General features: G+C 20.5%; 5 protein-coding genes across 5 annotated transcripts; 1 reads left to right on the top strand and 4 right to left on the bottom strand.

Moving 5' to 3' along the window:
* Positions 1-647: 647 nt before the first annotated feature.
* Positions 648-2,207, top strand: PF3D7_0726900 (mitochondrial import inner membrane translocase subunit TIM50, putative; the record flags this gene model as incomplete). Its single annotated transcript, XM_001349130.1, has 1 exon — positions 648-2,207. One exon carries the CDS (start codon positions 648-650, stop codon positions 2,205-2,207), a length of 1,560 nt encoding a protein of 519 aa, XP_001349166.1.
* A 362-nt stretch (positions 2,208-2,569) lies between these two features.
* Positions 2,570-6,058, bottom strand: PF3D7_0727000 (vacuolar protein sorting-associated protein 53, putative; the record flags this gene model as incomplete). Its single annotated transcript, XM_001349131.1, has 1 exon — positions 2,570-6,058. One exon carries the CDS (start codon positions 6,056-6,058, stop codon positions 2,570-2,572), a length of 3,489 nt encoding a protein of 1,162 aa, XP_001349167.1.
* A 1,096-nt stretch (positions 6,059-7,154) lies between these two features.
* On the bottom strand, positions 7,155-10,355 carry PF3D7_0727100 (conserved protein, unknown function; the record flags this gene model as incomplete). Its single annotated transcript, XM_002808747.1, has 1 exon — positions 7,155-10,355. The coding sequence occupies one exon, from the start codon at positions 10,353-10,355 to the stop codon at positions 7,155-7,157; it is 3,201 nt and encodes a 1,066-aa protein (XP_002808793.1).
* A 1,392-nt stretch (positions 10,356-11,747) lies between these two features.
* PF3D7_0727200 (cysteine desulfurase, putative) lies at positions 11,748-13,409 on the bottom strand (the record flags this gene model as incomplete). Its single annotated transcript, XM_001349133.1, has 1 exon — positions 11,748-13,409. The coding sequence occupies one exon, from the start codon at positions 13,407-13,409 to the stop codon at positions 11,748-11,750; it is 1,662 nt and encodes a 553-aa protein (XP_001349169.1).
* A 1,290-nt stretch (positions 13,410-14,699) lies between these two features.
* On the bottom strand, positions 14,700-16,820 carry PF3D7_0727300 (DNA (cytosine-5)-methyltransferase; the record flags this gene model as incomplete). The annotated part of the gene is made up of 1 exon (XM_001349134.1): positions 14,700-16,820. One exon carries the CDS (start codon positions 16,818-16,820, stop codon positions 14,700-14,702), a length of 2,121 nt encoding a protein of 706 aa, XP_001349170.1.
* Positions 16,821-17,193: the final 373 nt, after the last annotated feature.

The following is a 17,193-nucleotide window of genomic DNA, read 5'->3' on the forward strand; positions in this document are numbered from 1 at the left end:
GAAAATAATTATCAATGTGTTCTCAAAATTATGTAATAGATACTACATATTTTGTTAAAATATATAAGCCTTATAAAAAAAAAATATATATATATATATTATATTTATATAGTCAATATTTTTCTTGCTTTTAATTTTTGCACTTGTCAATTTTGTACTATAGAAAATAAATAAAATAGAAATGAATAAATAAATATTACATATATGTATATAATATATATATATATATAACATATATATATTTATTTATTTATATAATTAATTTTTAATGGATATGTTTTTATTATAATATATTTTCTTATTTTACTTTTTTTTTCATTTTTTTTATTTATTTTTCTTTTATTTGATATTTTTATTGACCTGTTTGAGATTATCATTTCGACGTGATTTTTTTTTTTTTTTTTTAAAACATAAAATTTGTAATATAAAATGCAGGTTATAAAATTATAAACCACATAAATATATAAATATATATATATATATATATATATATACAATTTTTCTTTTTTTGAAGCGTGTTAATGTTTATTATTGTTATGACAGGATAATTTTAAGTATTTGTTCATAATTTGTTACAATATAATGTTATAATATATTGTTATAATATATTTGTTATAATATATTGTCATTATTATATATATGTAAAGATGAATACACTTTTACGTTTAAAAGGGTTATGTGGTAATAAACATAAAATATGTAATAATGTTTTAAGAAAATGTTATAGTATTAAAGGGAATATAACTAAAGGTGATATGGAGGAATTGATAGATGACAATATATTTTATGAAAAAGAGGAAGGGAAAAAAGGAAATTTAGGAAATTATTATGTTATAAGAGATATGAAGAATGGAAAAATAGGCTTTGTATATAATAGAACAGCTGTTTTTGATAGTATGAGTAATATTGATATGGTTTATATGAATAAATTAAATATTGATAATAAAAAGGATATACATCCAAGTAATGAAATGCATTATGTGAATGAAAGGATGAGAAATAATTTGTTATATAATGAAAATAAGAAATATAATTTATTGAATAATATATTTCATTTTAAAAAGTATAAGGTTTGTCGAAGAAAATCATTTAACGGATTAGAAAATATGGGAAATTACAAATATTTCAGTTCAACGATAGGATTTAATAATAATAATACGATGAAGGATAAAGATAAAGGTGAAAAGAATATAGGTGTCGGTAGTAATAAATGTGGTGTAAAATATAATAATATAGATAATAAGAGAATGGATATAAATAATAATATAAGAAATAGATTATTGAAGAACAATAAATTAAGTGGTAATTTGATAAATAATAAGGAGAGTAAAACATTAAAAGAAATATATTTGGATAAAAAAGAGAAAGAGAAATTAATTAAGATGTATTTATTATTAAGTTTATTATTAATGCCATTTGGATATATATATATGTATTGTATAGAAAATGATATAACGGTAGAAGAATTTATAAAAATGATGAAAAAGAAAGGAGATGTATTAGAAAATAAATATAATGATATATTAAATGAATTTATAGATAAATATTTCCCACTAAGTAATGAACCTTTATTACCAGATTTTAAAGATTTGAATTATCCAGAAAATTTGCCTACTTTGGTTATAGATTTAAATTATGTAATAGCTAAATTAGAATATGATAGGAAAACAGGTTGGAGAGTATTAAAAAGGCCATATGCTGATAGATTTTTTAAAGAATTATCAAGTTTTTATGAAATCGTAATTTGGTCAGATGATAATTTTCCAGTAGCTCAAGAAGTTATATCTAAATGGGGTATACCAGCTATTGGTTGTTTACATAGAGATCAATGTTCCAAAAAAAAAAAATCTTATGTAAAAGATTTAAAAAGATTAGGTCGTAATTTAGATAGAGTTGTAATTATAGATCATGATGCAAAAGCATTTATGTTACAACCAGAAAATGGTATATTAATAAAAGAATTTCATGGGGATTTAAATGATAAGGAAATGTTATGTCTAATTGATTTATTAAAATCTTTTGCCATAAGTACTCATGATATATCACAATTTTTAAAGAAACATGGTGGTGGGGATTATAACATAGGAAAAAGATATTTACAACAAAAAAGTGATACGGAACAAAAATCACAGCGTATCAGAAATATAGGTAAAATTTTTCATCTGGATAATAAAAAATCTACAAATGGCATTTCATTTAATTCGTGAAATAAGCATATACAAACATGCATACATATAAATAAATATAAATATAAATATATATGTATAAATATAAATATATATATATATATATATATATATATATATATTTTTATTATTATTTATTATTTTTTTTTATTATTATTTTTTTTATTTTTATTTTTTATTTTTATTTTTTTTTTTTTATTATTTTTTTTAATTTATGTGTATATTTTCCACATTTGTCAAATTAACACGTTCAAATTTTTCAAAACAAAAAAAAAGAAGTATATATCTATACATATATTTATATATATATATATATATATATATATATATATATATACATATGTATGTATTTATTTTCATTTGGTTACACCCCATTTTCTATATTACATGTGGGTCATTTTTGATATAAAATTTTTGAACTCCTCTGCTGCCCTTATACCCGTTTTCTTAATATCCAACACATAATCTTGATTACTTTTATTTTCTTCTTCTAAATATTTGTCTTGCTCATATTTCATCGTCAGTATTTTTTCTATCTCTTCTATTGTACATATATTATCGTTTTCTGAAAGTAACAAATTGAATGAGTTAATATCATATATGTTGGATAAAAATATTTTTAATAAAAATTGTATTTTATTTAATCTGGTTGTGACATAATTATAATATGTTTGTTGAACTATTGTTTCGTCCTCAGTATATTCTATATGTACATGAGGTTCACACAATAAATTATTTTTTTCCAGTGGTAAGAGATTTTTATTTGTTGTATTTTTTTTACATGTTAGTTTATCAAAGTTTGAAATATGTTGATTTGTTAATTTATCATTATTTTTTTTTTTGGGGGGGGAGGGCATATCCTTAGATTGATTATTTGTATTCAATATATGAGTCATACTAAACAAGACTTTTTGCATTTCATAAGAATCGAGAAGGAGTTGTTGAGCTGTTATATTTGTTATATATGTAAAAGAAAAGATAGTATCATAAAATTGTTCAATTATTAAGGTGGTTGTTTTTTCTAATAGATATGTTAAGCATGTATTATCAAATATATTTTTAAAAAAAAGAAAATATTGATAAAGTAATTTTTTTATATTATGTATATAATTAGATTTTTCACATATATTATTTATATCATAAATATTAACAATAGTAATATTTGATATAATTTTATTTATTTTTTCTTTTATATATAATATGATATTTTTTATAGATTTTGTTTTTATATTTAAGAAATATTTTTCTTCTTTTTTAAAAGATATATATATAAAATAAGAAGGATCCATATGTTTTTTTAATTGTTCATAAGCTTCATTAATATTAGAATTTATATATGAGCATGTATTAATTAATATAGATAATAATTTGATATGTTCGATTTCTTGTGTTTCTTGAACTTTCTTAATAATTCTATTATTTAATTCATCCGAATATTTAGATAATAATGTTTTAAAAAAAAGAATAAAATCATATAACGTTTGACAGTTGCTAAATAAAAGTATCATATTAATATAGTTTTTATATAAATGAAAAATAGAATAGGACGATTTATATATATTATCATCATCATTATTATTATTATAAATATTATCATCCATAATTTTTATATCTGAATTGTAATAAGTATTGTCACTTTTATGTACATTTATATTATTAATTTGATTTATGTGAAAATTATCAAAATCGATATTTCCAATGTCTTTAATAGATTTATAATTTTTTATATGACTTATATAATCTTCTTTGTTTTCTTTTATAATATTCTCAAATTTATTTAATATTTTTTTTTCTTCATCTTTTAACCAATTACATAGAAAGCTGTCAAATGAGCAAGAGATAGCACCTTTAAAGTTTGTAACATTTTCACAACTATTCATGTTATTATTATTATTATTATTATTATTATTGTTATGGGTAAATATCATATTCTTATCTTCCTTTTGAGATATAAGACGTTCCATATTTAAATCTTTATGTATCAATTTAGTGTTTTTTTTTTGGTCAAAAGATTTAGCTTCTTCACTTGGTTCATTATGATTATCTATATTTATGTTTAATTCGTTTTGATCGTCCTCATTATTAATACAAGTTTTATTTTCTAAGGAGGATTTATCCGCATTAATATTTGTTTTGTTTTTTTTTGGTTCCCTTTTTTGTAACAACAATTCGGGGAAAGGGAAATCTAGAGATGAATAATCTGGACATGTAGATATTTGACTAGTCGAATAATATTTAATATTTTTGTTTAGGAAGTTTTCAAAATTGATGACATTGATAACCGTTTTTATTAAATCGCTTGGGTTGTTTGTGTGTTCCATTGTAGAAGACATAATTTTAAGAATGTGTTTTTGTGTTATTAAACAAAACTTTGTTACTATATGGAATCGTATGTTATACACTGAAGGGAATATGTGAGAGTATACATTATCATAATTATTTAGAGCTCTCTTTATCCATGATATTCTTCTATCTATACTATCTAATGTATTTGCCTGATTTTCAAATATTAAAATAAATTTTTCTAAAAAAAAATTTGTGAATTTCTTAGAGACCTTTTTTATGAATGAAGGATTTAAATAATATAGGCAATTGCATGCATCGAATAGGTTGATTCGAATATAATTATGATTATTATGATTATTATTATTATTATTTTCATTTCCTGTCCTGTTGGTTTTATTATTTTCATTTCCTGTCCTGTTGGTTTTATTATTTTCATTTCCTGTCCTGTTGGTGTTATTATTTTCATTTCCTATCCCGTTGGTGTTATTATTTTCATTTCCTATCCCGTTGGTGTTATTATTTTCATTTCCTATCCCGTTGGTGTTATTATTTTCATTTCCTATCCCGTTGGTGTTATTATTTTCATTTCCTATCCCGTTGGTGTTATTATTTTCATTTCCTGTCCTGTTGGTTTTATTATTATCATTATCTTGATTATGCTTCTGTATGGGTATGAGGTGATCATTTAAGATAATCTCATTTTTTTCTATTAATATGTGAGGATCATATATCAAATCTATATCCTCCTTAATTTGACTTTTTAAATCTTTAAATAATATCTTTGTTTCATGATAAAGATTTTGTAATTTGTGATTTGTTTTTAAATCTGAAAAATGTGTTAACATTTCTTTTATAACATGTATTAAATAAATACAATCTTTATATTCTCTTTTTATAGCTTTTTTTTTTAATTTGCTAATAGCTGTTATAAGTATGACTATACGTTTTAATAATATTATAGTTTGTGTTACATTTTGTTTTCCTGTATCTAATTTTTTAATATCTTTACATAAATTTATTAAAACATCTTGATTCTTTTCAGTCTTTTTATCAATATCATCTATTATATTATTTATTAATTTTGTTCTACCTTTAATTCTCTTGAACATTTTTTCATATTCATTTTTCATCAATATATATTTCTGTATTCTATCATTAATATTATCATCTAAGTCTTTGATTTTATTATTTATCTTTTCTAAATAATTATCTACACTTTTTAAATTTAATATATTTTCATTTATATAATTATTCACAAAATTTTCATCTTCCTCATTTACATAAATTTTATTTTCCTCACCTACAAAAGGGGCCCTCTCCAGGTCAGGCACTGGTTCTGTGTTTGTTTTTTTGTTTGGTTTTTCGTTTGGTTTTTCGTTCGGTTTTTCGTTTGGTTTTTCGTTTGGTTCTTCATTTAGTTTTTCGCTTGATTCTTCGTTTGATTCTTCGTTTGGTTTTTCGTTTGATTCTTCGTTTGGTTTTTCGTTCGGTTCTTCGTTCGGTTCTTCGTTCGGTTCTTCGTTTGGTTTTTCGTTTAGATCCGCCTCCGAGTCTTTCGTTTTTGCCTTAATGTCCAAAGGAATCATTTTTTTGCATGAGCAATAAAAAAGGCTTGTTCAAATATGTGACCATATAAAAAAAAAAAAAATAAATATATAAATAATACATACATATATATATATATATATGTGTTATATTTTATTTTTTCATTTTTTTATTTTGTGTGAATAATTTTTTAATTCTAATAATTTATATAATATTATGACAAGTGAGAAGGGTATCTTTTATTATACATATAATATAAAATACGTAAATATTATTATTGTGAACCTATTAAAAAAGAATTAACATTTTATGTTTGTATATAAAAAAAAAGGAATAAATATGAACATAAACATGAACATAAACATAAACATAAACATAAACATAAACATAAATATCAATATATTTATAATATGTCAAGTTTTCATATTTCCTTTGTTCCTTTTATATATATATATATATATTAAACTCATGTGTAAAATAATATTATAATTAATAAGTATTTTTCATTTTTTTTTTTTTTTCTTTTCTTTTTTCGATATTATAAAAATTTAATATAATTATATTTTAAAAAATGGAAATTTTTTTTTTTTTTAAAGTTTAGCCACTTTTCATGTGATCACACAAAAAAAAAAAAAAAAAAAAAAAGGAAATATAAAACAAAATAAAACAAAACAAAATAATGAAAATGAAGAAATAAAAAAAAAATTAAAAGATAAACATTACATATGAATATATATATATATATATATATATATATATATATATATATATATTTATATTTATATTTATATTTATATATATACATTCAATAAAAAAAATACCAAAAAAAAAAAAAATTAAAATAATAATGAGTAATTAAAATTAATATGATATATTACATATTTTACGAATGAACAAAGGTTACACTAAAAAAGAAAAAGAAAAGAAAAAAAAAAAAAAATACATATGTACATATACATATATATATATATATATATATTGTAATATCTTTTTATAGCTACCCGAACTACCTATTTACATAAAAAAAATAAATAAAATATTAAAAGAATAAAATGTTAGGAATAGTTAATTTTTTAGTAGACAAAAAAAATATTTAATATATATATATATATATATATATATATTTTTTTTTTTTTTCTATAAAAACTCTGCCTCAACTAAAATTTTTTGTTCTGATTGTCGTAAAAGAAATGCTATATTTTCGGCTCTTTCATAATTTTTGAAGTATAGATTATCTACTTTACCTTTAATTTTTAATGAGTTATATATAGAGTATGCTCTTTTATAATCACATGTTGTTATATATTTCATTAATGTTTCTATAAATTCTTGTTTATCATAATTATCATCATAGATAACCAGTTTAGCATAATGTATATCTTCAAAAGTTGGATCCTCATCTTCATATACATCTATATTTTCATCACAAAACCCATAAGAATCTAAATCATTATTAGGAATATCTATATCATTAAAATCAACATTGTCATCATCATCATCATCATCATCATCATCATCATCATTATCGTCATTATCATCATTTCCAACATTTATGCCATCATCCTTCAATATATTTTCATCATTATTTTTCTTGTATTCATTTTCGCTACTTATATTCCATTTTATTAGACAATTTATTGATTTTATGATAACTTTCTTTTTACTCTTTGTTTTATCGTCTTCTTGAGATTTTGTAATAATATTCGACGAGGACTCACTCCCTCCATTATTATCATCACTATTTTGTTTATCATCACTATTTTGTTTATCATCACTATTTTGTTTATCATCACTATTTTGTTTATCATCACTATTTTGTTTATCATCACTATTTTGTTTATCATCACTATTTCGTTTATCATCACTACTTTGTTTATCATCACTATTTGGTTTATCATCACCATTTGGTTTATCATCACCATTTGGTTTATCATCACCATTTGGTTTATCATCACCATTTGGTTTATCATCACCATTTGGTTTATCATCACCATTTGGTTTATCATCACCATTTGGTTTATCATCACCATTTGGTTTATCATCACCATTTGGTTTATCATCACCATTTGGTTTATCATCACCTTTTTGTCCATCTTCTTTTGTTTCATCAAAATTTCTTCTAAAGGGTATCTTTCCTTTGCCATGTCGTTCCTCAAACCTCTCATTAAATTCTAACTCTTTCCTTTTTGTTTTTGACATGTATCTGATTTTGGCTAGCTCAACATCCTTCTTAGCAAAATGTACAACTGGTAATTGTTTTTTTTCATTTAGAACCCAGTTTTTAAATAAAACATCTAGATCCTTTTTATAAGAAAATGTTCTGTATTCTGCATCTACATAGGTTTCTAATTCATATATATCTAAATTTGGATTATAATGATCATAAAATATTTTATAAAAATAATCACGCATAGCATAAACTTTTTTATATAACAAATTATCTTTATCATTTTTAATATCATCGATTCTGTTTAAGTCGATTTTATTATCTTCAGTTAAGACGTTCATTTCTCGAAATTCTGCCTGCATTTTTTCACAAATTTTGGTTAAGATTTCGTATTTTAATTCTGGGTTCTTTCTTATTGCAGATAGCCAATTTGGTTCATTTGGATTATTACAATAATGATGATTATAATTAATATTATTATTGTCACCATTATTGTTTTTGTCATCATTATTGCTTTTGTCATCATTATAGCTTTTGTCACTATTATTATTTTTGTCACTATTATTATTTTTGTCACTATTATTATTTTTGTCATCATTATTATTAATGTTTACATTTTGGTTTGGATTTATTTTATGATCCCCTTGATGATAATTTATTCGTTGCTGCACAGAGGTTTGTTCATTCGAAATCTTTTGTTCCCTATCCTTTCCATAAACAACAGTCATTATATATTTCATTTGATTATTTTTATCATATTGTTGAGCATATTCATAGAAAGGTTGGAACTTTTCTTTGTCATAGAAAATATTAAGATTTTTTTTTCTTTCGCTATGTAAAAAGTCATCAATGGATACTTCTTTATATGTATGATCAAAATTATTTATATAAGAATTTGTATTTATATCATATTTATATAGATTAAAAATATTATTGGAATATATATAATTATGTTTTAAAATATAGTTTGGTATATATTTCGTTTTTTTTATAATTTTGTCAAATAATTCATGTCTTTGGAAATACATCATTTTATTTTTTTCTTCATCATGACCAATAATATCAATATTATAATTTAAAGAAAATAATTTATAAGAAATTTTCCTCATACGATCATATAAAGAATTTAAGAAATAAAAATATTTATGTACATTTTTATTTATCCATATATTATTAATATATTTAACTAAAAAAAAGTCGTCCATATATTTTTCTCTTTCTACATTAGTAATAATATTTAAAAAATATTTATATATATTATAACCTATCTCATCTTGATTTTGTAACGATATTTTTTTTAGTTGTAATAACTCTTTATATATATCATCATTTATATTATCTTTATTTATATTAGTGATGTTAACTTTTTTGAAATAAAAATAAATATTATTTATATCAACAAAGGTGTTGTCTTTACCTTTTTCTTGTTCTTCATTATTGTTATTATTATCATTATTATTGTTATTATTATCATTATTATTGTTATTATTATCATTATCATTATTATTATTATTATTATTATCATTATTATTATTATCATCATTATCTATGTTAATAATATCTTCATTTGTATAATTATTCTTTTCATTATAATACTTATTAAAATTAGAAAATTTTATAAAATTTCTGCAAGTTTTTTTTTCACGGTCATATAAATGATTAATATCTCTACTATTATGTGTTCCTTTTTGTGTTCCTTTTTGTGTTCCTTTTTGTGTTTCTGTTTTTATATTTCCATTTTCTTTTGCTTGTACATTTTTATCATCATAATATATATGATTTTTATCTATATATATATTATTCACATCTTTATATAATATTTTATTTATAGCATCATTATTTTTATTTCTTATACTTTGTATTAATAAATATAGTTTGTTTTGTGATAATAAATTTAAGATATCTTCACTCGGAAGACATGTATATTCACCCTGAAGATTAAAATAATCTCTTTGTCTAGGATGATATAACACAGGAGTTGGATATATGCTAGATTTTTTTCTTTTCCTTGGCCTTTTCCTATGTTGTAATTTTGTTGATTTTAATTGTACTCTTCCGGACATAAATATTTTATTAGTAAACGTCTTTAATTTTATTTTTATATTATAATTTATATATCTCTTAATATTTATTGCCCATATAATTAAAAAGAATAAGATTATTCTTTTCATTTTTTTCTATAATACACCAGAAAAAAAAATTAAAAAAAAAAAAAAAAAATGAGTCAAATAAAACTAAAGAAAAAATATACTTCACACATTTAATATATAATTGGATCAGGCAATCTTTTTTTTTTTTTTTTTTTTTTTGCTCCTATAATTTCACTTATAATTTTTCATAATTCTATAATAAGAACTATATTTTATATCACTATTTAATAAGGCGAAAAATAAAATAATATAATATAAAATGAATAAATAAAATCAAATCAAACATGTAATAATATAAGGATCTTCTCATTTTACTATAAAATCTGAAGGAAACACAAAAAATAAAAAATAAAAAAAAAGCAAAAATACAAATGAATTATTATATATATATATATATATATATTATTTATTTATATAACCAAATAATGAGAAGAAATATATAAAATAATATACATTTTTGTATCTTAATAAAGAAAATGGAGAAAGTCACAATTTTTTTAAGTGCCAAAAAAAAAAAAAAAAAAAAAAAAAAAAAAGTTAAATGATATGATTTAATCGTAACACCTTTCAAAATGAATATAAAAAATATAAGATATATTTTAAAATAATATATTATACATACAAATATATAATATATATATAATATATATATATAATATATATATATAATATATATATATAATATATATATATAATATATATATATATAATATTTATATATGTGTACCTGTTATTTCTTATTAAGGTATATATGTAATAATATAAAAATTTATATTATAATATATACCTGAAGCCCATTATTATAATTATAGCTTTACCATATTTATTATTATTATAATTTTTTTTTTATTATTTAAAAATGTTGAATCACAAAATAAATAGGTAATATACTAAATGTACAGAAAAACGAATTTTTAAAAATATTATATATATCTTATATTTATTATGTTAATGCAAATATAAAAAGTACAATATATAATAATATAGTACGATATATATTCTCTAAGCCATTCCATGTTTCTTAGCAATTAAAATATAAATAAATAAATAAATAAATAAATAAATAAATAAATAAATATATAAATATATATATATTAACCAAACAAGTCAATAGTTTTAATTTACCGTTTTTTTTAATAAAAAGTTATTCAATATAACTTTTACAAAATGCTACAAGCATATTCAAATGAAAAAAAAAAAATTAAAAAAATTAAAAAAATAAAATATATATATATATATATTTAAATGTGTATTTATTTATATTTATATGTATACACTCTTTTTATAATACAAATATTTATTTCTCTATATATATGTTATATATCCATTATTTAAAAGTACAAAAAACGATTTACACATAAAATGCACATAGGTAATTATATATGTATATTTATATATTTTATTTTTTTCATATTATGTCCATATAAACTTTGGAATGTCGTCATTCGAGGGATTTTTTTTTTCTAACTCCATTTCATATAGAGGTGAGATGCTCCTCAATCTTTCGACCGATTTTACTAAATTTATACACAATTGTTGTACCTCAAAAAAAGTAGTAAATCTATTGAAACCTATTCTAATAGATGTATGTGCTATATCTTCTGAAATTCCTATAGATCTAAGCACATAACTAGGTTCTAATGTACTTGATGTACATGCTGAACCCGAGCTTAGAGCTATTTCATTCAAAGACATTAATAAACTTTCTCCTTCAACAAATAAAAAGGATATATTCATATTTCCATAATATCTATTTATTTGACATCCGTTAAATACAATATAATCTAAATGTTTCGTTAAATAATCTTTTACATAATTAAAAAAGTATCTAACTTTTTTCTCATCTCTATTCATTTCTAAAGAACATACCTTAGCAGCTTCGCCAAAACCAACAATTAAATGAGTTGGTAATGTTCCTGATCTTAATCCTCTTTCTTGGCCACCTCCATGGATTAAGGCATTTAATCTGATATTTGGTTTTTTTCTTTTTATATATAAAGCACCTATACCTTTAGGTCCATATAATTTATGTCCAGACATGGACATTAAATCAATATTCATCTTTTGTACATCGATAGGGACTTTTCCAGCAGCTTGTGAAGCATCCGTATGAAATAAAATATTTTTTTCTTTACACAAATTTCCTATATTTTCAATATCTTGTATAACACCAATTTCATTATTTACAAATATAAATGATGCCATTATAGTATTATCTTTAATACTGTTTTTTATATCATCTAATTTTACTAAACCATTTGTATCTGGTTTTAAATAGGTTACTTCAAATCCTTTTGTTTGTAAAAATCGACATGTTTGTAAAATACATTTATGTTCAATTTGAGATGTTATAATATGATTCTTTTGTTTATTCAATTTATTATAATATGTACATATTCCTATCAAAGCAAGATTATTACTTTCAGTTGCCCCTGATGTAAATATTATTTCCTTATTGTTTTTACCATTTATTAAATTCAAAAGATTTGTTCGTGCATCCTCGACAGCCTTTTCTGATTCCCATCCAAAAAAATGATTTCTTGAATGAGCATTTCCATATATGTATGTCATATATGGTAGCATCTTATCTAATACTCTTGGGTCAATCATTGTGGTTGCTTGACTGTCTAAATAAAATCTGTTCATTTTTTTTTTTTTATTTTCGTTAACTACATCATCAATGTGCTCTTTCCATAGTGGTCCTTCATCATTCAAACTACCAGAATTACTACTATTATTATTATATTGAGTATTATTACTAGATATATTGTTATCTTTATATTTCTCTTCATTTATATTAACATTTCCTTCAGAAACATACATATTGTACTTTCCATTCTTTAAATTATTTGTTGACCCATTTTGGCTGTTTTCTTCATATTTTAATGTACTGTTCAGGAAGTTTTCATGTTTTACCTGACCATGTTCAGAATGTTCCTTCGTGGAACTAAAGTTATTGAGGAATAATTTGTTAATATTACTGATATGTTCATAGGTACGACAATTTACAAAATTATCGAGTGCGTTCTTTTTGTTTTGTAATTTGAGATGTTTTATTATTTGAAGAAATTTCATTACAAAATTGAAGAAAGAAATTAATAACAACTTAAAAAAAATAAAATAAAATAAAATAAATGAATTAATAAAAGAATGAATAAATGAATAAATGAACAAATGAATGAATAATTAAACGTATAAATAAATAAGATACATTAAGATGCTGATATAAAAATAAATCTATAAGGTATCAAATTATAAGGGATGAGGTCTTTTAACACAAAGAAAATAAAGAGAAAGTTTTATTCCTCTTGATAATATATATCAACATTTTTTTAATATGAAAATAATTATATATATAGAATAATATATATATATATAAACAAAACATATAATAGTAATATATTAAATTAAAACGTTAAATTTTTTTACATATTAATATATATATATATATAGAATATATTTATCATATTTTAATTATTATTTTACGGTTGATAATTATTTATAAACCATCATATTTAAAAAAAAAAAAAAAAAAAATACAATTTGTAATAATAATATTGTATAAATAGTAAAATATATAATATATATATTTAATATATAATAATATTCAATATAATAAAAAGTTTTTAAAAAGCAAAAATGTAGAGGGCATATTTTAATTATAAGGAGAAAGGAAATATTATACGAATTTTATTATATAGGAAATATTATTATTCATATATAAATAAATAAACAAATAAATACATAAATAAATATATATATATATATGTATATTTTTTTTTTTATTAAGAAAAAGAAAAACATATAATAAATATAATATAAATGAATACTATATTATATTTGCTTATATATATAAATTGGTATATTTACAAAATATTGTATTTTTATAGGAGTATAATCTTTTGAGAGAAATATTTATATATAAATAATATTATAAAATACAAGAAGGCACTTCATTATATATATATATATATATATATATTTAAAAACATTATAATATTATTTTATTATCCAAAAAGATAAATTATATTTTTAATATAATTATATTAATTTATTTTATTTCATAAATGTTTTAAAAATTTAATTGTTTTTATAAAAAGTGTTAATTTTTTAATTAATAAAAAAATATATATGAAAGGAGAGAGGAAAGCTGTTTTCAAAATTTCTCTTTTTCAAGACATCAACAAAAAAAAAAAAAAAAAAAAAAAAAAAAAAAAAAGTGAAAACAAAAGAATAAAATGACAAATTATTTTTTAATTAATTAAAAGAAAAAAAAAAAAAAAAAAAAAAATTTTAATTATTATAAGGTATTAAATATAAAAAATGTATTTATACATATATATATTATATATATATATATATATTTTATATGTGTATATGCTCAAATATATTGTGGACGTGAAAAATGTAGGATATGACAATGACATTAACTGAATTTCCAATTAATTTATATTTTTGTCTGTCTGTTAAAAAATTTGGAAAAACAAATTCATGACATAAACAATTCTTTTGATGACAATTTTGATAAGTATGATTATTATTTAGATTTGTTACATTTTGATATGTTAATAAGCATGCATTTTTATTTTGTACATCACAATAATGTACATTACTAAAATAGGCACATGTATGATTTATATGATCGATATTCCAAAAAACATTTCCATATGTGTTTTTTCCTTTTTCATTTTGATTTATGTTTTTATTATTTGTTTTCATTTTAAATCCCATTAATCTAGAAATCTCTGTGGGAGTAAAATATCTTACATTTTGTTCATATTTTTTCATGCAATTTTTTTTTCTCCGTGTTTCATATGTGTCATTATCAGAGTTAGATATTGAATTGCATGTGTAATTAGATGTATGTACATATTCGTTATTCTCTTTTGTTAACACATTTGTTTCTTTGTTTTTTGTTTTTTGTTCAGCGCAATTAGAATTCTCCTTTCGATTGTAATATAATATAGAACCCGATCCTTTTATATACCTTCCATAATTAGAAGTAAAGCACATGGCGTAATTTCCTTTTGCGTTCATATGCTTGGTTGGTTCATCAGGAGAAATATTGTTTACGTTTTCTTTTTTTTTCTGATGATGATGATGATAATAATTTGCCACATGACAACAAGTGGTTGTTTTTTTATTAATGTTTATTATATCAAAACAATAGGAAGCGTTTTTTTGTAATACTTGATTTTGAACTTGATAATTATCCAAATAATTATTATATATATTAATATGATTCCATATATTATTTGTTATATTAAAATTATTATTGACATCTAGATATGTTATTAAATTTGGTGTATAGAATATAACATTTTCACAAGAGATATTATTATAATTATCACCTTGGTTATTTTTTTGTTCATGTATATTATTTTTATGTAAATAATTCTTGGGTATTAAAGAATTTGTGTATAAATTTAGGTTTTTATCCTTTATATAATTTATTCCTGATAAATTATTTGCATGTTTAAAATCATAATTTTTTTTTTTACATATACAATAAAAACGAAGTCGTTCATTGGGTATACCGAATTGTAAAGGGGAAAGTAAATATGTCTGAAAAGAATAATTATTTTTAATACAATATAAAAAATATATAAAAGAAGAAGAGAGTTCAAAATTTTTTACATTTTCAATAAATATATACTCTGGTAAATTTTTAAAATCTACTTTGGTTAGTAAAGTGCATATGTGTATAAAACTTTTTGTTCTTTCATCTTTGTCATTGTATATATAATTGTTTAGTTCATCTATATTTATATTATCTACATTAAATTGATGGTTCTCATCACCATTATGATTACTATAAAAACTATTGTTATCATTACTAATGTTATTATTTACATTTTGCTTGTATTCGTTATTCTTGCAGAAAAGGAGATCCAAATTTATTTCTTTAAATTTTTGATTTTGTCTTGTATATGGCTGACAAGGATTAGAAATTAATAAAATGTTGAAATGATGATTGTTTAAAAATTCTGGCATAATATTATTTATGTCTGTTTGTATAATATAATTTTTGTTTATATTAAAAATATTATTCTTTTCATCATCATCATTATTTTTTTTTTTATTTTTTTTTTTTTGTGTTTTTTCATGTTCATTATGTGTCGATCCATTGCTTTGTTTATCCATACTATCACATTTCCATTTAAAAAATTTATGGACATCTCTCGTTTGTGTTAACAAAATTGTCGAATCTTTAAAATTATGAAAATAAGTTTGGTTAGCTACAGGGTTTAAATCTACTGAAATAAAACAAAATAAATCATTTAAACATGTTAAAGTACAATCATGATATTTATGGATCTCGATACTTTTATTATTGCTCATATGATTATGTATACCATCCTTATATGTATCACATTTTTTTTCTGTTATCTTATTTGCATGAACAAAATTGTTAAAAGCTTGAAGTAAACTATAGTGTAATCCTCCTATTCCGCAATACAATTCCAGTACCTTTATTTTGTGCATATTTTTTAAGTGAACATTTGTTATTATATTCTTATTATAAATATATATATATATATATTTTTTTTTTTTTTTTTTTTTTTTTTTTTTTTTTTTTTTGGTACAATATTTTAGAGAAGCGTCATTTTTAATAAAATTAGGATGGAGAATAGAAAAGTAAATATAAATATATATATATTACATATGTATGAATATTTTATGTTTTCCGGAGTTTAATCATATATATATATATTATATATGTGGCATATATATATTATTAATTAATATTATTTATGAAACGAGAACAAACAGAAAATTACCATATCAATATAATTATATTGTATTATTTTATCATTTCAATATATTAAAAATTATATAATAATTAAATAATCACTCT

Source organism: Plasmodium falciparum, assembly GCF_000002765.6.
Source record: "Plasmodium falciparum 3D7 genome assembly, chromosome: 7".
In the NCBI taxonomy this organism is placed as follows: Eukaryota; Apicomplexa; class Aconoidasida; order Haemosporida; family Plasmodiidae; genus Plasmodium; species Plasmodium falciparum.